This window comes from Caretta caretta, chromosome 4, assembly GCF_965140235.1.
Source record: "Caretta caretta isolate rCarCar2 chromosome 4, rCarCar1.hap1, whole genome shotgun sequence".
NCBI classification, from domain to species: domain Eukaryota; kingdom Metazoa; phylum Chordata; order Testudines; family Cheloniidae; genus Caretta; species Caretta caretta.
The window spans coordinates 91476978-91502037 of record NC_134209.1 but is presented as its reverse complement, the minus strand read 5'-3'; the positions used below and the strand labels follow the sequence as shown (position 1 = coordinate 91502037).

Here is a 25060-nt window from a genome sequence, read left to right as displayed (position 1 = left end):
ACCAAACCTTGTCCAGGAAGTGGGGTGCAAGGTTTTGGGAAGTATTTTGGGGGGAAAGACGCGTCCAAACAGCTCTTCCCCAGTAACCAGTATTAATTTGGTGGTGGTAGCAGCGAATCCAAGGACAAAGGGTGGAATATTTTGTACCTTAGGGAAGTTTTGACCTAAGCTGGTAAAGATAAGCTTAGGAGGTTTTTCATGCAGGTCCCCACATCTGTACCCTAGAGTTCAGAGTGGGGGAGGAACCTTGACAACATCCATTCAATGTGCAGTGGCAGTCAAAAAAGCTAACAGAATGTTGGGAATCATTAAGAAAGGGATAGATAATAAGACATAAAATATCATATATAAATCCATGCCTCTATATAAATCCATGGTGTGCCCACATCTTGGATACTACATGCAGATGTGGTCGCCCCATCTCAAAAAAGATATATTGGAATTGGTAAAGGTTCAGAAAAGGGCAACAAAAATTATTAAGGGTATGGAGCATCTGCCATATGAGGAGAGATTAATAAGACTGGGACTTTTCACCTTGGAAAAAAAACAACTACATTTGATATGATAGAGGCCTATAAAATCATGACTAGTGTGGAGAAAGTAAATAAGGAAGTGTTATTTACTACTTTTCATAACACAAGAACTAGGGGTCACCAAATGAAATTAATAGGTAGCAGGTTTAAAACAAACAAAAGGAAGTATTTTTTCAAGCAATGCACAGTCAACCTGTGGAACTCCTTGCCAGAGGAAATTGTGAAGGCCAAGACTATAACAGGGTTCAAAAAAGAACTAGATAAATTCCATCAATGGCTATTAGCCAGGATAGACAGGGTGGTGTCCGTAGCCGCTGTTTGCCAGAAGCTGGGAATGGATGACAGGGGATAGATCATCTGATGATTATCTGTTCTATTCATTCCCTCTGGGGCACCTGGCATTGGCCTCTGTCAGAAGACTGGATACTGAGCTAGATGTACCTTTGGTCTGACCCAGTATGGCCGTTCTTATGTGGCTTCACTCTGCTCTTGCTCCTGCTCTTGTGGGAGAGAGGTTTATGTTGAAGGGGGCAATTGAGTATTTGACTACTAAAAACCCATTTTTCTAACCCAGAGGATCACACTTACTGACTTAAGAATTTAAGGTTGGTTCAGAAATGTAGAAGCTCTGTCTCTCCTTTCCTTCCCCAATCCTGATGCATTTTTCAAATGACTGAGCAGAAAAATACCACAGTGAAGAACTGAACCTGTGCTGCTACGAACATTAATTCCACATGCTGTATACTTGACAGTTATCTCTGACAGAGACTGCTATGTGACAGAGAATAGATTTAATGCTTTGAACTTGTTATACCAGAATGCGGAAATTAATCCATTTAATCTGATATCCTTTCTTTAGCAGCAGCCTTTACCTGACGCTTTAGAGGAAGATGAAATCTTCCCAAATGCACTAGTTGTTCGTTACTATAATGTGATGGGAGGGCATTCTTTCTTGAACACAACTGGAAGTCAGCTTTTTTGCTTAGATTCTGAAGCATAATAATAACCCTTACATTTTTAATCCTAACTAGTGTAACTGCAGATTTTATCCTTATTTATGAGCCTAATCAGTTTGAATCTTATTTAGCTATTGATCTCAATAATATCCTGCAGTTTTGAGTTCCACAGCTTAATTATAAAGTATGTATAAAATATTTCTTGCAATGCATGGAAATGTAGCAGTGCAATACTCATAGAGACAATACAAGAGACAGTTTCATTAGCATTGATACAGTGGTGATGGTACATTCCATGCTTTTAATGGAATCTTTCTTTCTTCAAGAATACAAGATTTTGTTAATCTGTCATTTCCTGGGAAAATGTATTTAAGAAAGTACAATCTCAGTGAGCAATTTTATATGTGATGTAATACTTAAGAACTAAGAGAGAGAGTGCAGTGTTTTTCTGGCCAGTTACAGAATGCTTCCAAACACCATAGAGGCATAAATGTCTTAAGTACTAGGAAGTGCAGTAATCTCCCATAAATACACTGCCTGGCAGCAAAGCGAGGGATATTTGGAAATGGATAGGCAAAAATTACATATAAATGGTCTGTTCAGAGCACACTAGAGAGACTATTCTGTATCTGAAGGAAGTAATAATTCTGGATCTGATTCCACCTGCCTGATGAGTCATCAGTGCTGGCTGCAATGACAGGAAATGGAATTAAGAAGCCAACGATTCTACACTTCATAATTAATTATTAATTATTATTATTATTCCAGTAGTGCCCATAATATGCTAAGGAAGAGAGATTTATCAAAGGAAAAAGCAGTGGTCTTAAGGATCAGTTCAAGAGGACGTTCCATGAAAGAGCTGATAAGGGAAACTCTTCAAAGGGGACTAGGAGAGAAGAAGATAAATGAGCAGCCTAGGCTGTGACATAATAAGAGACAAAACCAGGTGCAGGAAAGGCTGAGTTCTGAAGGGCCTTGAAGGTGAGGACAAGAAGCCTGAGCTTTAGGCAGCAGAAAAATGTTCTTGGGGGGAAGGGAGGGGAATTAAACAGCAAAAGAAATAATTCAATGGTGTAAGAAAGAAATTTCTAAATAAAACATCTGTGTCTGAATTTTTTTAATCTCTATCATGTGTGTGCATGTGCATACACACTTGTGAGAGAAAAAGTGGAATTCCAAATTTGAGAGATGAAATGGTTCTGCTGCCTATCACGTTCTACAGGCAGCTTCAAAAGAACTTAATTCCATGAGGATGAATTGTTCCAGTAATGTATTCACTTTGCTATTTGGTAATGTGTAATATTGTTTTATCATGCAAGTAAAAAAGTATTCCTGAATTGAAGGTTTAATTGAAATTAAATGGATTTCTAGAAGTCAGTAGAGTAGTTTTATAGACTGGAATTGTACTGGGAAAGGCAAAAGATATTCCTTTTGATGAAGGTGTGAGTAATATGCACATTGCCCTGGGAAATACTATAGGTGGACAGAAAAATTATGCATCTTTGTAACCTCTCTCTTGCAGGGTTTTTAATTCCATATTTTCCAATCAGTGGTATGAGATTCTCTTTAGGACAAACTTCCAAAATACGAATTTTTAGACTTGTTTAGAGTAGCAGTTCTCCAACTCATCCTCTTGCTTTAATGTTAAGTCTCTCTCCTTAATCTAAACAAAAGCCTCAAAATCTAGATATCAAGCAATAACATCACGTTAGAAAGCAAAAACATCAAGAAAGCAGAACAGTTCATCTACCAGGGCACCACCATACTAGCCAATGGAGACCTCAAGAAGGAAGTGACATCAATAATAGGAAAGACATCCACAGCATTCACCAAACTCAACAAGGTATCAAAATCAAAGATATACAGCACCAGAACAAAACTGAGAATTTTCAACTAAAATAATCTTAGTATTAACATATAGCTGCAAAAGCTGGAGATCTACCAAAAAGTGAGACAGAAAACAAGACAACTTCAAAAATCAGTGTCTATGAAAAATTCCAGACACTGAATGGAAAGACTTCAACACCAACAAAGAGATCTGAAAAATCACCAACCAGCAGCTCATCTCCACCAGAATCAGAAGAAATCTCTAAACATATCTGGGGCATGTACATCACATGCCAACATGCAGACTCCTACACAAAGTTACCAAGTGGAAACCAATTGGTGTGAGAAAACGATGGCACCTAAGAGAATTTTTAAGGAGAACCCTTTGTAGGGAGGGCAGAACAGCTGTTCTCCACACCATATGAAAGCGGTAGCAAATGACTGGGAGGTATGGAGTAGACTAGTGTCTGCCCTGTGCGCCGACATTGGCATGGGAAGGATGTAACGGAATGTAAAAACAAGTGTCCTAAAGAGGCAGAGGGAAGACCCCTAAAGAAGCCTGGGAATATCTTTGAAAAAAATTGCAGATCATCGGAAGCCCAAAGCCATGTACAAAAGAGATATACTGTCAGAGAAAACAAGGCTGAAGGGCTTTATATTCACTGTTGCTGAGAGGAGGGATCTTCCTTCCCCAATACTCTTACAGACTAGGGCAGTGGTTCTCAAGCAGGGGTATGCAGAGGTCTTCCGGGGGTACATCAACTCATCTAGATACTTGCCTAGTTTTATAACAGGCTACATAAAAAGTCAATATAAACTAAAATTTCATACAGACAATAACTTGTTTATACTGCTCTATATACAATACACTGTTAGTTAAGTACAATATTTATATTTCAATTGATTTATTTTATAATTATATGGTAAAAATGAGAAAGTGAGCAATTGTTCAGTAATAGTGACCCGTGACACTTTTGTATTTTTATGTCTGATTTTGTAAGCAAGTAGTTTTTAAGTGAGGTAAAACTTGGGGGTACACAAGACAAATCAGACTTCTGAAAGGGGTACAGTAGTCTGGAAAGGTTGAGAACCACTGGACTAGGGGATTCAAAAACTGTAGCAAGAGAATTTAATTTTTTAAAAGTTATGTATTTACTTTCCACTTACACTGCCCCAATGGCAACCCCAATACAGTTTATCCTTCACCCCAGGATCTCCCCTGTCCCTTGGCCTTTACATGACACTATTCCATCAATTTAGTGCTACACTAGTAATATCCAACAGCTGGGACAGTGTGAAGTTGAGAGACATGGCCAGGCCACTTCTGAAGAGCTGAAGGGGCAGGGCTAAAGACTCCCAGTCAACAACCCAGATGACACTTGCCCCATCAGCACACACATGGAGCTGCATCAGCAGGTACTTCTGAGCCTCAAGGGGAGGAGATTAATCTGAAGCTTCTCCTTTCCACAAGACCTCCCGAGAACTAATGATCTGATCTGCAGAGAGCAAGAATCTCTGTAGAGCACTGGCTGTTCAGCCAGGTAGGATTCTACCATATCAAGGGGAAAGGAAACACTGGAATCTGCTTAAAAGTGTGCTATTGTGCACGAAATTTAAAACTTTCGGCTAGTAAAAGAGTACAAAGTTTTGTTATGACAGTTTTGTCAGATATTTTGCTCCCCTCATATTTGCAAGAACTTTGGCCCAGATTCTTAAAGGTATAAGGTGCCTAACTCCTACTGATTTGAAAACCTTTCAGAATCTAGGCCTTTGCTCTTGTCCTTTCCACAGATTTAAGAATCTGTGATCACTCTATCACAATCATGCCTCACCCCAAGACAAATGTATTAACAACCTTTATAGACCTATCAGTTTAACTCATTTACTGGCTGTAAATAGTGTTAAATTTAAATAGGGCTGGCTGTAAATAGTGTTAAACCTGAAAACAGCTGATGGTGCATTTTGTAAGGAGATATTTTCAAATGTACTCAATTAGGAGCACTTTCTTTCATTTATTTATTTAAAGCTCAAATTTAAAGCTCTTATTAGAGTGAGAAACTAGAACCACTTTGGTACTTATTCATTTATTTTATTATTATTATTCATACTGTGGAGTGCCCATAGGCCACAACCAAGTTAGACCCCTTTGTATTAGGTGCTGTACAAATATATAATAAATGGATGCTTTTAATGTGGGCAAGTTTAAATGCTGTCTCAAATTTAAATATGCCCCTGAGAAATTACCTAACAGATATTAGGTAGAATGAAGTGTTACCTGATAGAAAGGTGGTTTTCAACTGCATGGTAGGAAAATTTGACAGAGATGTTCCATAGAAAACCCTGTGTAAACTTAAAGCTGGAGAAAACAGTGTTCTTGAAAAAAGAAAAGGAGTACTTGTGGCACCTTAGAGACTAACCAATTTATTTGAGCATTAGTCTCTAAGGTGCCACAAGTACTCCTTTTCTTTTTGCAAATACAGACTAACACGGCTGTTACTCTGAAACCTGTCATTATGCAAGTGTTCTTGAAGTATTTCTTACCCCATTTCTTGGACATGGGAGGATGAAGACTGACTAACTCCCTTTTGGTAGTCAGGAGATTTATGGCACAAATATTGCACAACTTTCCCTTACTTTTGGACCTGTTATCTCTGATACTTGGAACTATTGGTTCTCGTAGAAATGCGGTACAGTAGACAGCTTACAACGATGGCTTTCAGTCAATATTTGTGTGTTTACATACAATGAAAATCAGCATTGTTTGCTACACAGGTAGTACTATCTACCAGATTGTAGTACAGATGTAGTTGTGTGCATCTGGTATATTTAACAGATTGGAGAGTCCTGTTTTCTAACAAAGGGCTAAATTGTGGTAGTTAAGCATGAACCTGTGTCACCCTAACAGAATTTCTAGAAAACACTGTGTCTCAGGTTGGAACAATGTCTCTGTATCTTTGCAGAGAACAGTTGCTTTTAGTCACTAGAGGAATACTTGATTGGCTACCACAGGTTTTAAAGCATGTTTCCTTTACCATGAAAGAAACCATGCCAAAATACTATTGGGAATGTTATGAGCTGGGTGAAATCTAGTTCAAACTGATGTATGAACAAGTCCTCCATTTAAGGTAGTTGTAAGAGACAGCCAAGGGACCACACTGAAAACAAAGCCTAATACAGTCTGCCCAGAAACTAGCATCATGTGGGCAGAGGGGTCACATTCAAACATGTGCATGGCAGTGTAAAAACACACAGAAACTGAGAACAAACATGAACTGGGAATGGGGGGAGAAGAGGGAGAAACCCAAGTAGGAGCCTGTAAGCACATGTGATCATGGAAAAAACTAAAGAGATCTTTTGGATCTTGTGTTGACTGAAGAGGCAGTAAGGTAAGAAACTGCTCTTTTTGTTCTTGATTCCTTCTGCATTCACAGTCACAAGACTTTTTACATTATTTGTAAAGAAACAAAATTGCATGAAAAAATACCCAACTTTACCAATTTCTACTCCCATCTGGAGCAACCTACTAGACACTGTATTTTTAGCAAGCAGCTCAGGCCAAAAAGGGGTAACACTGGAGTGAGCAGTGGGATCCAGTTTCCAAGTAGAGAGACTGTGAGCTAATGGTATTCCTGTTGAACCAAAATGCAACAAATAATGCAGGATCTTGCAGAAATAAAAAATGGCCAGCAGGATTTAAAACAAGATCTCAAATAGGAGCTGGAGACTTCGCAAAAGGAATTAAAGACAAGACCTAAAACAAGATCTAAAACAAGAGCAGGAGGTTTCCCAGAAAGGGCTCAGAGAGAACTTGCAGGTTGAGATGAGTTTGTTGTATGGAGCTGCAACTAAAAAACACTTGGACAGACTGGGAAACCCAGTGGCAACACACCCGGGCTAGAATGGTAAAGCAGACTGATGAGGTGAACAACAATCTGATTAAAGTTTTTCCATGAAGCAGTGGAAACCAAACAGGCTTTGGCCAATTTGGAACTTGCTGAGATGAGTTGCAGCGTGGACTTGAGTTGAAAATTCAGGTCCAGAAGGAAATCAAAGGGTCACAGATCATAGTGGAAGGTAGCTGTCTGGATGAGGAACTGAGCCAGCCAGAGGACTAGGGTAATACCAGATATTTACAACAATTTTCTGCCCCATTTGCAACCCACAGAGACTCAGAGGGGACAAGTCAGTTTGTCCCAGCTCAAATAATGAAAAAACTTCCTGGCAGAGGTGATGCATGGAAGGACATGCGGGGTCACGTGACCCCCCAGATTGGCTGGTTGGCTTATACAGAACATGCTCACTTGGACTGAGTATGCTCAGTAACACTGCTGAAGCTGGCTGCCCCCCCCCCCCCCCCCCCCAGCAGCAAGCATGGATCATCTCTGCTGGGACGCTCATTTGGCTCAGTTCAACATTACAGCTCAAATGAATGGCTGGGAGGAGGGACAGAAATGGGGGTTACTATCAGCCAACTTGGGTGGCCCAGCTCTGATTGTGCTACAGAACTTACCCACAGGAAAAGAGACTGAGTTAGCCAAACCTGGTACAAGCCCTTGACACGCAGTTTGGAGCTAGCCATCAATCTGATCTGGCCAAGGTAAAGCTAAGAGGCTAGAGCTAGAAGTAGAAGGAAAGAAGAAATCCCACCTCAGCTGGCAGAGAACCTGCAAAGACTTATGTTCCTAGCATCGCCAGATACCATGAAGGCTCTCAACGCTAAACTAGCAATGGACCAATTTATAAATACTCAGTTGGACTTGGATTTGCCAATCAAAATCAGCAAAAGGAATCCAATTTTCCACAGAGCTTGAATCTTTTCTTGTAACCATGTCCAGAAGAGAATGTAGCTGCTAGTGTAGAAGATGGAACCTGATCACCATGAGCCCTGTAAATACACCTCTGTGGTTCCATATGTATGATGAAAGAAGAGATTCTAATCTGGTTCAGGATCTTATTGAATAAGAAGATAAACTGATAAATTTGGTGTGTAAAACAAGGGAAAATGTCAATAATGCAAAAATTAAAGGAAACAGTTCAGTTAAATGTTGGTACTGTGACAAAATTGGCCACAGAAAGGATTGTTATCAATGTAAGACAGCCAAGAGAGACTCTTGTAAGTGTCTAGTGAAAGCCTCTTTCCCAGTTCAGCAAATGAAGGAACACCAACCTGAAGGAGCAAAGGTTAGGGGAGATACAAGGATCAACCCCACAGATTTTGTTTAGATCTTGGCAGTTAAACAACAGTAATGGGCGTATGGCTACTAACACCACAGAAACATTAACCCAGGAACCAATCCCTGTAACAAATCCCATTGCCTACTCTGTCCCCATATCTAAACACCATCAGAGGACCCAACAACATCAGCCACACCATCAGGGGCTCATTCACCTGCACATCTACTAATGTGATATATGCCATCATGTGCCAGCAATGCCCCTCTGCCCTGTACATTGGCCAAACTGGACAGTCTCTCGTAAAAGGATAAATGGACACAAATCAGACATCAGGAATGGTAACATACAAAAGCCACTAGAAGAACACTTCAATCTCCCTGGACAGTCAATAACAGATTTAAAAGTAGCCATTCTTCAACAAAAAAAACTTCAAAAATAGACTTCAAAGAGAAACTGCAGAGCTACAATTCATTTGCAAACTTGACACCATTAATTTGGGCTTGAATAGGGGCTGGGAGTGGCTGGCTCACTACAAAAGCAATATTCCCTCTCTTGGTATTGACACCTCCTCATCAATTATTGGGAGTGGACCACATCCACCCTGACTGAATTGGCCTTGTCAACACTGGTTCTCCACTTGTAAGGTAACTCCCCTCTCTTCATGTGCCAATATATGTATGCCTGTATCTGTAATTTTCACTCAATGCATCTGAAAAAGTGGGGTTTTTTGCCCACAAAAGTTTATGCCCAAATAAATCTGTTAATCTTTAAGGTGCCACCGGACTCCTCATTGTTTCTGTGGATACAGATTAACACAGCTACCCCTCTGGTACTTGGCTAATAACTGTGTAATCCATGTCAGGAATTTACAAATTCAGTCTGTGAAATTCTCTGTAAAGATATGGCCCAGGTGGGATAAATAATTTGTAGGTAATTGGTTTGCAGTGGAAAAATTGTCCTGCCCCTCGGGGCATTATAACAGCTACATGCTTTGGTAGCTTTCCAACAAAGGAAAGATGGAGAGTGGCTGAAATCTGTTTTGAGACCCAGGGTCTCAGGATAATCTTAGCTGCTAAAACTCTTGTGGACCTGAAATAAAACCTGATCCCAGCTCGTTTGCTGAACATTTCTGACAAGCAGCAAATAGAAAAAAAGGGAAAGTGATCAGCATGCTGAAAAAGGCTTTTGTGACTGTTCCCGCTCTTGGCCTATCCATGTTTCAGATCCCCTTTCATATTGGACACAGAGGCTAGTTCTTACAGTTTGACGGACAGAATTTCAGCTTGCCTGCCTGACCACTTCCCTCCTTCTCCCCCCCCACCCTGCCCCATCTGAGAATGTAGCTGTGGAAGTTGAGGCTAGAAAAGTTGTTACAGACATGGATTCCTCATTCAGATAAAAGGGTCTGCTTCAGCCAACAAGTTCAGCAGAAATGATAGGCATTCCTCAGGGGCTGACTGAAAGGTGATGTGAAACTATCCTGACAGAAAGACACTGTAGAAATGTAAATAGTTAAGCTTGTATCAGTAGTAATATACTAAATTATTTCTTTCTGTTTAGGTTATTGGGTGTCATTATTTTAGGCCTCATTGGGGTGACAGGCAAAGCTGAGGTGAGTGGGAGGTATTATTGTAGGTGAAACCTTATTATGGGCTGAATTAAAATTTCATTCAAACTGATGTATGAATAAGTCCTCCATTAAGATAGTGTAAAAGACAATTAAGGGGCCACAACTAAAATAAAGCCTAAGAGAGTCTGCCCAGAAACTAGCACTATGTGGGTGAAGGGTTCAACTGGGTATTGTGACCAGGTGTGTGTAAGGATGTGAAAATACACAGAAACTGAAACCAGACAACAAGGGAGAGAGGAGGAGGGGCAAGAAAGCTGATCAGGAATCTGTAAACACAATAGGCATGTCTAGACTGCAGCAGCAAGTCTCAGAACCCGGGGCAACTGACTTGGGCTTGCACTACTGGGCTAAAAATAGGAGTGCGACATTCTTGCTCAGGCTAGAGCCTGGGCTCTGAAACCCAGTGAGGGTGGAGGGTATCAGAGCCCAGGCTCCAGTCTGAGCAGGAACATCTTCGGAGCTATTTTTAGCCTTGCAGCATGAGCCTGAGTTAGTTGATCCAGGCTCTGAGACTCGCTGTCATCGTTGTTTGTGTGTCTGTTTTCAGGGTAGATGTACCCAATGTGATCCTGGAAAAAAACCAGAGAGAGCGCTTTTGGGTCTATTTTTGGCTAACGAGGCTTGGGGGCTGTAACCTGAGAAATGCTCCGTTTGTTCTTGGTTCCTTCTGCATTGAGAGAGACAGGATTTTATACATTCCTTGTAAATTAAAAAGATTGCATGAAAGAAAATACCAGACTCCATCAATTTCTACTTCCAACTGGAACATCCCAAGGGACCCAAACTTTGATTAGCCGCTCAGGCTGATTAGGGCCAACAGGAGGAACAAACTCCTAAGTCTCTTCTCCCATTAAAAGCTGTTTTTTCTCTTACCCAGCAGTTGAGAATGATCTTTTGGTAAGGATAGAAGGGTAGCTCTGCTTCAACCTCAATGACGGTCAATGTCTAAAAGGTACAATCTAGTCCTTAAAGACTGTGAATTAACAAATCTGTTGAGATTAAATGCTGGTGTGGTGTAAAACGGCTTATCTGGTTGGATTTTAAATGTCACCATAATATTTTTCTTGTAAATTAGAGGGCCTGTATAGAAATGTATCGTCAATTTAGAAGTGTGTAAAATCTCATGTTCACAAGCAAGGATGACATCCAGAATTAGTGAGGGAGGTCCTTTTTAGGTCATAATTATAGTTGCCAGCCTTTCCAGTTTGAAAATATGCAAATATTCTGTCTGGATTTATATTTTATTAGTTTAAGAAATATTTAAACCATTTTACACAGAAAAAGTATTGTAAAAAGCAAAGAAAAATTTAACAGCTACATACAAAAAATAAAGGAAAAACAAAGGGGATGCAGAGAAAAATAGATAAAACCTGAAAGAGTTTCTTCATGGAGCTGGATTTTTTAGGAAATGTGTATAAAAAAACCCACATTTTCTTATTTTCTTTTCAAAACTAAGAGGTGACAGCTTAGCTGTAAAGACAACAGGTAGAATTAATTAGGAGAAGTGAAAAATTAGAGACAAAGTGTGCACTCTCAATTTTTTTGCTTGTTTTCGAGAAAGCATAGATATTCCTGGTGTAATTTTTGTTTTTAAGATTGGATTACATTACATTTTAGTCTCAAACCTAGTAAAATATTGGAAAATACACAGAGTATTCAAAAAGTGAAAATTACAATTACTGTTATTTAGAGAGATTCACAGATGTGCTTTAATTTAAAAAAAATAGTAAAAAATAATAGTTTTTTTCTTATATCTTTTAGATTACGCCAGGAAGCAAGGCTTCAGCAGCCAATTTAAGTCCTGGTGATGTCATTCTAGCTATTGATGGCTATGGTACAGAGAACATGACTCATAACGATGCACAGGAGAGAATTAAAGCAGCATCACATCAACTTTGTCTCAAAATTGAGAGGTATTTCATTATATGTATGGATCACAACATCATATTTACTTTCGGAGGAGACATTAAGAAACTGAGGTCTTTTTTCCTCTGATCTGATGACTGTCTAAGTAGACATTACATATTCCATGGATCCTTTCAAAAAGAATAAGGAATGATCACATTGATAGTATTCCATTTCTTAATTAAACAGATTCCAGCATCTAAGGTTCTGTGTATGATATTTCTGAATTCATAAGGGTTTTTACCCTTGCTGTCCATTGACTTAAATGGGTTTTGGATCATGTCTATAAATCCTGCACTGTCAGTATTATTTTTGTAGCACCACTAACGTGTATGGAACTTTATAGACATACGGGAGACCAGAGGTCCAATTTGCACGGTGCTGACCATCTCTTTGTCAATGGGAACAGCATCTCACAGGATCAGGCCATTACAATTTAGGGCCCCAATTCTGCAAACAACTATGCACATACTTAACGTTACTAACATGAGTAGTACCATTCACATCAATGGGACTACAGTTGGTAGTAAAGTTAAACACATGCAAAACCAGTTGCAGGATCATGGCTTAAAGCCTCAATTCAGGAAAGCATCTCTACTGAGGGTGGCATTTAAGCATGTGTTTACCTTTAAAGTTTGAAGTCAACATGAACTTAAGTACATATTTATAAGTTAAGTGAATGCGTAAGTGTTTTCCTGAATCAAGGTCTAAATTAAGCAGATAGCATAACAACAAATGACTCATTGCTTTACGCAATGCTTTGGGATCACAAGAGTGCAAGGTGCTTCATAAAATTATGTTTTCTGGGCCTGAATCTGCAGCTGTAGTTCTCAAAAAATTTCTACTAAAATTCTGTGCACAGGGCAGCTGTCAACTCAGTCCCCAATTTACCAGTGTTTTAAATATATGTGCCACAGATGAAAAGTTAACTTAGTCATTAAATTGCCACAGAGATAACTTTTAAAATATGCTGACCATATTACTGCAGTTCTCCTTTTCACGTCAAGGAACATGTTTACTGGAGAGAGCACTGTCTAGTGGCTTACAGCACAGGTTTGGGAGTCAGAGAATCTACATTTTATTTAAGGCTCTCTCACTGACTTGATGTACGTCAGTGTTAGGGCCTGATTTTCAGACTAAGGTATGTGTAATTCAGCATGTAAAAATTCTAAATTTACACACATAATTACTACTATTATGCATGCCAAATGGGACGCAAAGGATCATTTGCAGTTACCCAGTCTGCATACACAACTGTAACAAATCATGCTTAAATTATGCTTTTTACATATGTCAACAGCACTTAACCTAATTTTGAAAAGGCCATAAGTCTCTGCATTTTCCCAATTGAAAAGACTCAAATAGTAATAACTTCACATGGTTGTTTTTCAGGCTTGCTTAATTCATGTTTGTGAAATGCTTTGAGAATCTCAGGTGAAAGGTACAGAGGGCCTGCTCCTGATATCACTGAACTCAGCAAAAACAACGAGGAGTCCTTGTGGCACCTTAGAGACTAACAAATGTAATTGGGCATGAGCTTTTGTGGGCAATAACCCACTTCATCGGATTCATGGAATGGAAAATACAGTAAGCAGGTATAAATATACAGCACATGAAAAGATGGGAGTTGCCTTACCAAGTGGGGGGTCACTGCTAAGATGAGAGTTGCCTTACTCACTTGGTAAGGCAACTCCCATCTTTTCATGTGCTATATATTTATACCTGCTTACTGTATTTTCCACTCCATGCATCCGATGAAGTGGGTTTTAGCCCACGAAAGCTTGTGCCCAAATAAATATGTTAGTCTCTACGGTGCCACAAAGACTCCTTGTTGTTTTTGCTGATACAGACTAACACAGCTACCCCTCTGAAACCTGAACTCAAGAAGAGACTATTATAGAGCCATACATAATCTTTAGTACAGTGTATCTTCATGTATAACTTACTATGTATGTTTTCTGACTAGCAAATACACAAAAACATCACATAAGATTCTGTCCATGTCATTATAAGAATTTTATATGTTAAAACATTCAAAAGGATTTTTGAACAAACTTCAGATTTTAAGTTTTCGGTGTATATATCTCACGTATATATGCCATGTTTATGGGAGGGATTTTTTCTCTTATTAACAGGGCAGAAAGTAGATTATGGTCTCCACAAGTTTCGGAAGATGGCAAAGCACATCCCTTTAAAATAAATTTGGAAGCTGATCCACAGGTATGAAGTTTTATAAGTCACCAACACACTTCAATATAGCTTTTCACATTCTAAATTGTCTCATTCATTGTCATTATAATTCTTTATAGCACATTTCCTACACTGTCTACTTAACTTGATATAAATCAAAAAATGTATTAAATACATGGACATAATTTTAAATGATTGACATTTTAAATTTCACATTTACATTTAAATAAAACCTAAAATTCTCTTGTGGAAAAACTGCAGAGTGCCTCAAACATTCTCTGAAAACTTTACACTTCACTATAGTTTTATTATGGAAAGAAAATATCTCCTTTGATATTAATGTTGTTTAAATTGCTGTATCTCTTTTTGATATTTCATCCATCATATTTTTAATTTCTTCAAATGGGACTAAAGGTAAAATATCAAAATTATTCAGTTATAATACCATAGTAGTCTTTGTGATGTGACAGTCAGTTGAACAGGGTGGTCCGGTAAGTTTGAGTCTCTTTATTTCAATTAACAATTGTGGCACCACGCAAAGCCACAGAGCCTCAGAAAATTGCAAATTCTGAATTTGTGGAAGACTAAACTATTCAGATGGATTAGTCATAAACTGGAGCATTCTATCTATAGCTAAGAAAGGTAAAATCCTTGTTCCTGCACTTGAACAAGGCAAATGAAATCTGTCTGAATTCTCACCTGCCTAGAACTTACATAGATGTCCTTGTACAGATCTGCATGTGGGAGGGATGGCCAGCTCCACACTGATCAGTCTACAACTAGCCACTTTAACTGCAGCTCTAGAGGTTGTAGGGCAGAGGTGGGCAAACTACGGCCCTTGGGACCCTCCTGCCCGGCCCCTGAGCTCCTGGCCCAGGAGACTAGCCTCCAGCCCCTCCCCTGCTGTTCCCCCTCCCCCGCAGCCTCAGCTCACTGCGCTGCCGGCGCAATGCTCTGGGTGGGGGGGCTGTGAGCTCCTGGGGCAGCGCAGCTGCAGAGCCCGGCCTGACCTGGTGCTCTGAGCTGCGCAGTGCGTGGCTGGCTCCAGCCAGGTGGCTCGGCTGTAGTGCTGCCAGCCATCAGTGCTCCAGGAAGAGTGGTAAGGGGGCAGGGAGCAGGGTGGATTGGATAGAGGGCGGGGAAGTTTGAGAGGGTGGTCAGGGGGCAGGGGTGTGGATAGGCGGCGGGGCGGGGAACAGGGGGGTTGAATGGGGGCAGTCAGGAATGAGAGGAAGGGTTGCATGGGATGGCAGGGGGCAGTCAGGGGCGGGGGGTCCGGGGTCGGTCAGGGGACAGGGAGTGGTGTATGGGGCAGGAGACCCAGGGGGGCCACCAGGGGACAGGGAACAGGGGCGTTGGATGGGGGGTCAGGCCACGCCTGGCTGTTTGGGGAGGCACAGCCTCCCCCAACCGGCCATCCATACAATTTTGGAAATCCCATGTGGCCCTCAGGCCAAAAAGTTTGTCCGCCGCTGCTGTAGGGGATAGATTTCAGCATTTGGTTCTCAGTGCTTTGTTCCATTTGCCATATATTCTCTAACCTTAATACATACATATTATAATTTCAATCTTAGCTGGAAAAAGATTATTATTGTGCTGGCAGGACAGCATCAAAACAAATATTTAAATATATTATTCCATGATGGATTACCATGACTCTCTGTTCTACAATACATTTGGAACAGACTCCATCCCAGTGAATTCCATGAAATAAGTGATTCAATCCTGCTCTGACAGGCTTTTAAACATGAATATAATCTCAATGTTCCAATTCTACAAATTTTTCCTAAATATTCTATAAACCTTTGTATTAACTAGTACAATGTATTTTAGCAAAAATAGTGTTGTAATTTTAGCAGTATGATACAGGACATCAAGAAACGATACAACTATTTCAAATGCATAGTTTTGTGGGATATCTAGGACATACACAGAAGAAAAGGCTTTTCTAATGTTAGGGTTCCTCCAAATGGAAAAAGCTGTAGAAAAAAAAAATCTGAGTGACAATAAGCCTATACCATTATAATTCTATGCCTAAAGGAGACAATTTTTTAAAAACATATAATGTAGTTGAACCGTTAAGTACTATTTGGCAACAAGTTATTGAAAAGCTATCTCCATTACTGTCATCAGAAAAACTGCTTCTGCTATAGCAGTGGTTTTCAACCTGTGGTCCGATGGATCACTATGGCTGCGCGGACTATGTCTAAGGGGTCCACGAAATGTTGTTATTACCATAGAACAGTGGTTTTCAACCTGTGGTCCGTGTACCCCTAGGGGTCCTCAGATTATATCTAGTATTTCCAAAGGGGTCTGCACCTCCATTCAAAATTATTAAGGGGTCCAAAAATGAAAAAAGTTTGAAAACCACAGTGCTATACTAAACAGTCAACATTCATTTGCATGTCTACTTCTTCCCTTAAAAGTGAAATAATAAAAGTTTATATATAGTCAGCAACAGATAGGTCCTCAGAGTAGTAGTTGAGCTTGTAAGCAAATATGATGAACCATTTAAGGGAGTATTTATATTTTAAATCAAGTACAATCATTCTAGAGCAGCGGTACGCAACTTGCGGCCAGCAGGTTGCCTACCACTGTTCTAGAGCATCCATCATACTGATCTACTCTGCACAAAAATGACATTATTAATTCTGTTTCTGAAATAGGTGAAACTTTAAATTAAAGGAGATTTATTTTACTGCATATTTAGACACAACACCTGAAGCCTGCCATATATATTCTGCTACTAAAAGCAATACAGTGGCAAAATTTCTTAATGTTCCTTAGCCTGAGCTGGTGAATTATAGTGCATCTATAATAAATGTTGGTTTAAGTCACATAGGTTAAAGGTTGTTGAAAACTGAGAGAAAGATGGATACAATGCCTGAATTAAATAAAGGCCAAGATTAGTGAAAAAATCCCAAAGCATTGTATTTTCCTTTAAACTCAAACGCCACTACATTAAAAAGCTTGTCCATCCATGAGTTGGTCTGCAAAAGCGGGAAACCGTCACGTTCTATAAAAAGCATTTCCTGTTAAGTCTCTCTTGAACTTATTCCAAAGGTCATAGTTGTGGTAAACACAGGACCTTTTTCAAAATCCAGCCACAGTTTTTGACTCTCTGCCAGACAGAAACCTCTGTTAATATAAAGCTAATGTTTACTACAGTAAGTAAAGTATCATAAACATTAAAAATATCAAGAATATTAGTGTTTTTAAAAACTGAACATTAAACAATAATATAGATGAAGATTCATGCATGCCCCCGAAAAATCTACATGACAATCAATGACTCTGAGAAATGTATTACTTCTGTTTGAGAGTTATAAAATTACAATAACACATTATAAGTGATTCCCTGCTCCAGCATGCTAGCAGAGAGTTACGTTTAATTTAAATTTCAGCAGGTGCACAACCATTCTCCAGAAGCTCACAGGAGGCCATATAAAAATTTAAAATAATTCACCTAGTTCCAATTATGGAACTTCAACTAAGAACCTTTAGCATAAGAAAGAAATAGGCTAAGCAGTCTCACGGAGTTTAGAAGATTCATAAGCACTGAATACTGCCCCATCACACACACACGCACCCACACAGTTCAGCCACAACAGAAAGAAACACAGGAGGCAATGGATGTGGTGTAATTAGGCCACAACTTTATTCACCTAAAATATCTGGGAATACCCGGCCATATATTTTACAGTGCAAGTCATCCGCCTTCCCTTAATCATTTTCACATAATCACTCACCGGACCGCACCACCCAGAGGTGAGTTTGGCTCCCTGCTATACGAGACATAGGAGTCCTGAACACACACCCCCACCCTTCCTCAGCTCCCTAAAGAATGCTTTTTTTACATCCTATTACAATCAATTTTATCTTATAACCATATCCCTTCCATAATGAGTAACTGCACTGGACATCTGCCACGAGTTCTACTTACTGAGTTATGACTTTATAACCTAACCCCACTGCCTCACCCTGCCCAAACCCAAACTTGCTGTGGAAAAGGTGAAAAAAACCTTCCCCACATCAGCCAATCTGGTGGCGAGGGAAAAGCCCCCAAGGAAAAAGGGCTAGTGTGATGCCCATAGTGGATCATGAAGGAACCCAGTCCTTTTTCAGATTCTATGGGTGGGAGGGTGGGTGTTGCCAGTCCAATCAAGGTGAAAGAGGGCTTTATTGAGACTGCACAAGGTATAAACACCAACCCCCTTTTGATCAGCTGGAAGGCCAATGCCTCCCCCCAACCTCATTCAGCTGTTTCCTGCTTCATCCCACTCTGTGCAGGTAGACATTCCCCCTTCTTCCACCTCTGCTACTAGTTGCAAAGGGAGCCCTTAAAGGGGAACTACCTCGTTTCTTTTAGCCAGCTGGACAAGGACTTACTGCCCACAGTTCTTCCTCCTCCTACCCCAGGAAAAACTGTGGGCAAGAGCCAGCAGTGAAGCCTATGGCAGAAATACTACTTAACAATAGGAAATGCTGCTTGAGAGCCATTCCTGATGGCCAGCTTGGTTGATTCTGATAGCAAATAGCCAGCTTTTTCATTTCTATTGAAATATGATATAATATGATGGATAAATATTGTGAAATAATAGACCATTTTATTAGTATTAGTAACATAGCCGAACATGGGGTTATGTAAGAAAGCAATTTATAACATAAGGATTTCAACTAGTTTAAACCGTCAAAGAAAATAAGTCTGCCTAAAACGGCTAATGCATGTTGCTTTAATAATAAACACCTCTTTTGGTTTGTTCTTTTATGTTCTATTAGCAGTGTGAAACAGTGCTGTAGATCATATATTTTTCTTTCTCCTTTTGCCTTTTTTAACCTCAGCTAAAGTGACCGTTTTTCTATTAGTAGTTTTTTTTTAATTATATTTTACTTCTGCCTTACCTTATGGATTTCCTGTCATTTTAAATGTGGTGCTCAGTGTGATCTGATTTTTGAATAGCAAAGATGTTATACTTTCCCTACAGGGTTAATTTTATTATTATATAGCTAAGGGTAGAAATCTAAACAAAACCAGAAAAAGAATCCAATAATCACTATAATATAGATGATCAGAATGTATTAGTAATTGCAATCAAGTTTTAAAGCATGATAATTATGCCAAAATATGAGTCCCTGCCCTTCACACACCTTCATTTAACACCAATTTATATCTCCCAACATTGTGCTATGAGTTAAACTAAAGGTCTTTCAGTGTGAGGACACCTCCAAAACATAAACAATAATGTACTTTTTATTAAAGTATACAACATGAATAATAATATATCATTATTAATTAATATGTGGCCCCAGTCCTGAACTCATTCCATGTACACTGTTGATACATGTAAACTGCTTGAGCCACCTTCCCTCTGTTTCTGACATGAACATAGTCATGAAAATGACTTAGCCCTGTACTGATTAGAAGGTCATCTGTTAGCTATAACAACATAATTAAATATTGTAATTCCTTCTTATTCCTGTTTTGACTTTGAATGCTCTTGGATCTTACTAAATTTCTGGTGTAAAGGAACAACTTTCCTAGTTTTAAGTATAATAAACACAAGAGCTGGACTGTTTTGACTGCTGTATGTTTTGTCGTTGACATTTTGTGCACATTATGATTTTCCTAGAAAAGGGAATTTAAGTCTAACTAATTGCAACAATGCAAATATACTTTTGACCATTGTAACATTGTGAAGATGCTATTATGATGTCACATGTCTTCATTTGTCAACAACAATTAAAAATGAGATGAAATGACCATTTTTAGGGTTTTTTAATATTTGCTTATTGTGACCTAAATGTATATGATGGAATTGAATCAATTTCCAATATGGTGAATCAAATACATTACATAAATTAGAAATGATCCTCAACGACAGTAAAAGATAATATCTAATTACTAATATACTGTTACATTGCATCCCCTTCACAATGTACAGCAACACAAAACTGCAAACGAACTTCTCTGTGGTGATTTACCTATGTGCTGCTCTTGTAGTTTTCTTCAGTTCATTATTTCTTAACTTTCTCTTTTAATAGGACTGCTTTTTCCTGTTTGCATCTTCTGGTAGGCACCCTATGTAGCTATGATTTTTCTTTTTTAAGGGCTAATAGAAGCTCTCACATTGACCTCTTCCCTAGGAATGAAATCAAGTCTATTTCAGTTAAAAATAATTTCAGGAGCTGTGCCTTCACCAATGCTCCCCTGCCAAATTTTTTGGCTTTACAATCTCATTTCCCTATTTTAAAATGTGTTTCTCTCCCCTATTGCTGTGTAACAAACCCACACAAAAAACAGAGGACAGGGACTAGCTAACAATTAAGGTAAACAATTAAACTGACTATAGACAAAATTCATAAAGCAAACAGTGAAAAAAGAAAAAAATACTTTTAAAGTGTATATGATTACATGCAACCCCTATACCAATTACAAAATTATTGAAATTTTTATGTATATTTGCAAACATACCACTCATTCTATTTGTCTTCACAAGGCAGACAAATAACATTTGAATGTACATGGCTTACACGCGCATGAAAGTTTAATGGATAAACAGAATGTCTGTATAACCTATGTGTTTACTTAATCAAGCCTTTAAGTTCCAGTGGAGAAAGAAAGATGAGATTAATAAATTCCAGTGTTGTCAGTTTTGCTTGTTATTAGCTTCAGTGTGCACTGTAGCTTTGTGTATTTTGTCTGCCTATTACGTACAGGAATTCAAGCCTATTGGTACAGCTCATAACAGAAGGGCCCAGCCTTTTGTTGCAGCAGCAAACATTGATGACAAAAGACAGGTAGTGAGTTCCTCCTATAATTCTCCAATTGGGCTGTATTCATCTGGCAATATTCAAGACGCTCTTCAGGGACAACTGAGGGGTCTAATTCCTAGTTCACCTCAAAAGTAAGTATTGGTGTTTACTTACATTACATGGTCTCTTGTGGAAATACCACTCTCTGTTTTGTTGTCCATTCAAAAGTCCAGCTCTTGTTGTTTTATTTTTCTTTTTTGACACTCTAAACTTCTGTCATATTTTTCAAAACTGGTAATAAATGAAGCAATTTCCTTTTAACATCCAGGAGTGAACATTCAGCTATAAAAGTAGCGATAATGCAGATAGTTAAAAATTCCCCTTCACTGGGTTTGGCTGCGATACGACACACCATCCTTCCCTCTTACACTACCTTGTACTCTTCTGTGTTTCTGACTATAACAGCAAGTGTGTTTTAATACCACTAGTATGCAACATAAAAGTAGTTGGTTCTTAACAATTTGTAACTTTTGTGTACGCTAATTTTACCCAATAATAAATATTCATCAACTGAGGGAAGTTATTTTAATCCTTTTTTTTTTTTACAGGATACGAACTACTTTGAACACAAGCATAATATTCGTCCCAAACCTTTCATAGTCTCAGGCCGAAGCAGGTTATAAACTCTAACTGTATGATGTGTTGGATGCATGGGTTTTTTAATGCATACTCACAATTCATATGAAAATGTGATATTAATGCACTCAAAATTATTTTATGCGATTAAAGCTTATTTTAAAGCTTTTAAAAAATAAAATGCATGCTTTGCAGAGCTCAGGCTTCCATTTCCTAAAGGAACAGGGTCCAGATTCTAAGGTCAGTGACACTGGTGAGAGTCTGGAATAACTCCAGTGAAGGTTCTTCAACTCAGTGCACCTAGTCCACATTTACATCAGTGCAATTGAGATCAAAATCTGATCTTGACAAGTTTATGGAGCTGTGAAATTCTCTAGTCCCACTATACATATGTATCACTTGTAAACTTGCTAATTAAGAATTTTATCCAACCTGTCATATCAGGATCCTCTGAACCATGTAGATTGTAAAGGCCACACTTAATCACTCTACAGCAGGCTGACCTATTCACAATGCAATCTGCAGAGGAACTAAATAAAAGAAAAATCTGAGCACCACAGAGTTGTAAAACTATCAGAAAGGGAAGAGCTTTTGCACATGAGCTCCATTTTTTAAATCTAACCTCTCTCTCTCTCTCATAATTGTGTGTTATAATGCCTGAAACAATATTACTTGATCACAACAGAAGGAAAAGTATCCTTCTAGAATCAAAGGCAGCCTCTGTGGCTACATAGGCTAGGAGGCCTCACAGGCTTGAGCAAATTTCTATGGACACTGCCTTCCAGTACAGGGGTTTTGTTACTACCAGTGGCTTCATAGAATCATAGAATATCAGGGTTGGAAGGGACCTCAGGAGGTCATCTAGTCCAACCCCCTGCTCAAAGCAGGACCAATTCCCAGTTAAATCATCCCAGCCAGGGCTTTGTCAAGCCTGACCTTAAAAACCTCTAAGGAAGGAGATTCTACCACCTCCCTAGGTAACGCATTCCAGTGTTTCACCACCCTCCTAGTGAAGAAGTTTTTCCTAATATCCAACCTAAACCTCCCCCACTGCAACTTGAGACCATTACTCCTTGTCCTGTCCTCTTCTACCACTGAGAATAGTCTAGAACCATCCTCTCTGGAATCACCTCTCAGGTAGTTGAAAGCAGCTATCAAATCCCCTCTCATTCTTCTCTTCTGCAGACTAAACAATCCCAGTTTCCTCAGGCTCTCCCCATAAGTCATGTGTTCCAGACCCCTAATAATTTTTGTTGCCCTTCGCTGGACTCTCTCCAATTTATCCACATCCTTCTTGTAGTGTGGGGCCCAAAACTGGACACAGTACTCCAGATGAGGCCTCACCAATGTCGAATAGAGGGGAATGATCACGTCCCTCGATCTGCTCGCTATGCCCCTACTTATACATCCCAAAATGCCATTGGCCTTCTTCGCAACAAGGGCACACTGCTGACTCATATCCAGCTTCTTGTCCACTGTCACCCCTAGGTCCTTTTCTGCAGAACTGCTGCCTAGCCATTCGGTCCCTAGTCTGTAGCTGTGCATTGGGTTCTTCAGTCCTAAGTGCAGGACCCTGCACTTATCCTTATTGAACCTCATCAGATTTCTTTTGGCCCAATCCTCCAATTTGTCTAGGTCCCTCTGTATCCTATCCCTGCCCTCCAGCGTATCAACCACTCCTCCCAGTTTAGTATCATCCGCAAATTTGCTGAGAGTGCAATCCACACCATCCTCCAGATCATTTATGAAGATATTGAACAAAACCGGCCCCAGGACCAACCCCTGGGGCACTCCACTTACACTCAGTTCTGTACTTTATTTTCAAAGTAAAAAAATATTTGTGTCATAATTCCAGCAACTCAAGTCTGATACAGCAGTCTGAGAAGTCAAAGCAGTTGGCATGAACCTCATTGACATCCTATTCATGATGGCCAGACACAGGCAGATTATCAAATTTTGTGAACTGTCCAGTTAGTGAACCGGTACAATAAAAAAGATTAAGGGTGTTGTTCATTTGTTTTGACAAATGAAGTTTAGTTTTAATTATGTATATTCTTAGTTATTATTTCTACAGCTGTTACACATCTCACAGACACACACAAATGACAAGATCCATACCATGAAAAGTTTAGTGTTTTAGGGATAGGTCATCAGATTATGATCTAGTGCATTGCAAGGCACAGCACATTGTTGCACTGCCCTCTGGGGTGCCCTAGACGGGAGATTTTGGCACAGGGAGTCTCTCTCTCTCCCTCAGTCTCCCTACAACTCTTGAGAAGAAGTAAACTGCACTAGGTCTAGATCTGTTGTAGTGTATGCTTCCCAATGTGCCAGCTTAACTGCAGTCTACAGTCCACCCATTCCCTGTCCACTCCACCCCTTCCTACTCACCTGCAGGAAGTGGGGATGCAGTAGCTCTACTCTATGTGGCCTGCTCCTCCCATGCACAAGAACTGCCAGTATAGAGCACAGGCACAGAGGAGTCAGAGTGTACCTTATGCCCCCTTACTTCCTTGTGTTGGCACAAAGGACAGGTCACAATCTACGTGTGACCCCACTATTGCACACCATTATTAAATCTTTGCAGAGAAGTGGCGTGAAACTGTTTTTTGTGACAATGTTTGGACTTGTAGACCATCACAGTGAGAATTTACAAGGTTCAACTATATTAATATCACCTTTTTCTCATTTAGTTGAATGTTGGGACTGTCTATAAGAGGTCATATATTTTTGTATTTATTCTTATAGTAAGCACTCTCATTCTATATAATCTTGAATATTTAGGATTGTTTCATAATGTATGTTTTGAAAATTCATTTTTTAAATCAAGCAATGCTTTGTAAAAGATACTTGTCATTTTCAGTGAACATATTTAAACAAATGACCATTTTTCAGGATTGCAGATGGGAAATTAGATGCAAAAATTAATCTGATAAGAAAGTGATCAGGCTTTGTGGTCTTCATTAGTTAATATTTGTAAAGTGCTTTAACGATGGAAAGTTCTGTATACTTCAAATTGCAAGTATTATTTATTAGCCTCAGATGAATGGTGCTCTGCAATTGCAAAGCAGTCGCAACAGCAGTGGTTGCCAGTTAGTTTTTTACCCTCTGGACTGAACATATACATTAAGCAAATTCTGCTTATTTGGTACCTAAAGTCACGTGTGCCAAAAGAGAAATTTTAATTTATTATGTTGGAAATTCCTAAAGCAACTGTTGCGGATTACAACCCAAAACAGGTTACATTCATATTATCCTTTATTAAATACAGTAATAACACCATCTCAGTTGTAAATCTCTCTTCAGGATATAAGGCCAACTCCTACAGTCCTCTCTCAATAGGATTTCTGCCAAAATAAGGACCAAGTGTGAACTGTAGGATTTGGCCAATAAATGAAATTTTAGGCACAATTATAGACTTCATGCTGACAAAACTAATTAACAGAGGTATGAAA

General features: G+C 39.3%; 1 protein-coding gene across 3 annotated transcripts in view; it reads left to right on the top strand.

Moving 5' to 3' along the window:
• PDLIM3 (PDZ and LIM domain 3) overlaps nucleotides 1–25060 on the top strand; it is a 39803-nt gene that overhangs the window by 4175 nt on the left and 10568 nt on the right. For 2 of the 3 annotated variants that reach the window (XM_048847975.2, XM_048847977.2), the window contains exons 2-4: nucleotides 11883–12034; nucleotides 14162–14246; nucleotides 21578–21645. In XM_048847975.2, the coding sequence (XP_048703932.1) occupies nucleotides 11883–12034; nucleotides 14162–14246; nucleotides 21578–21645 (305 nt within the window). Of the gene's footprint in view, nucleotides 1–11882; nucleotides 12035–14161; nucleotides 14247–20933; nucleotides 21122–21577; nucleotides 21646–25060 lie in introns of all 3 variants that reach the window. The other variant, XM_048847976.2, reaches the window with a different exon arrangement.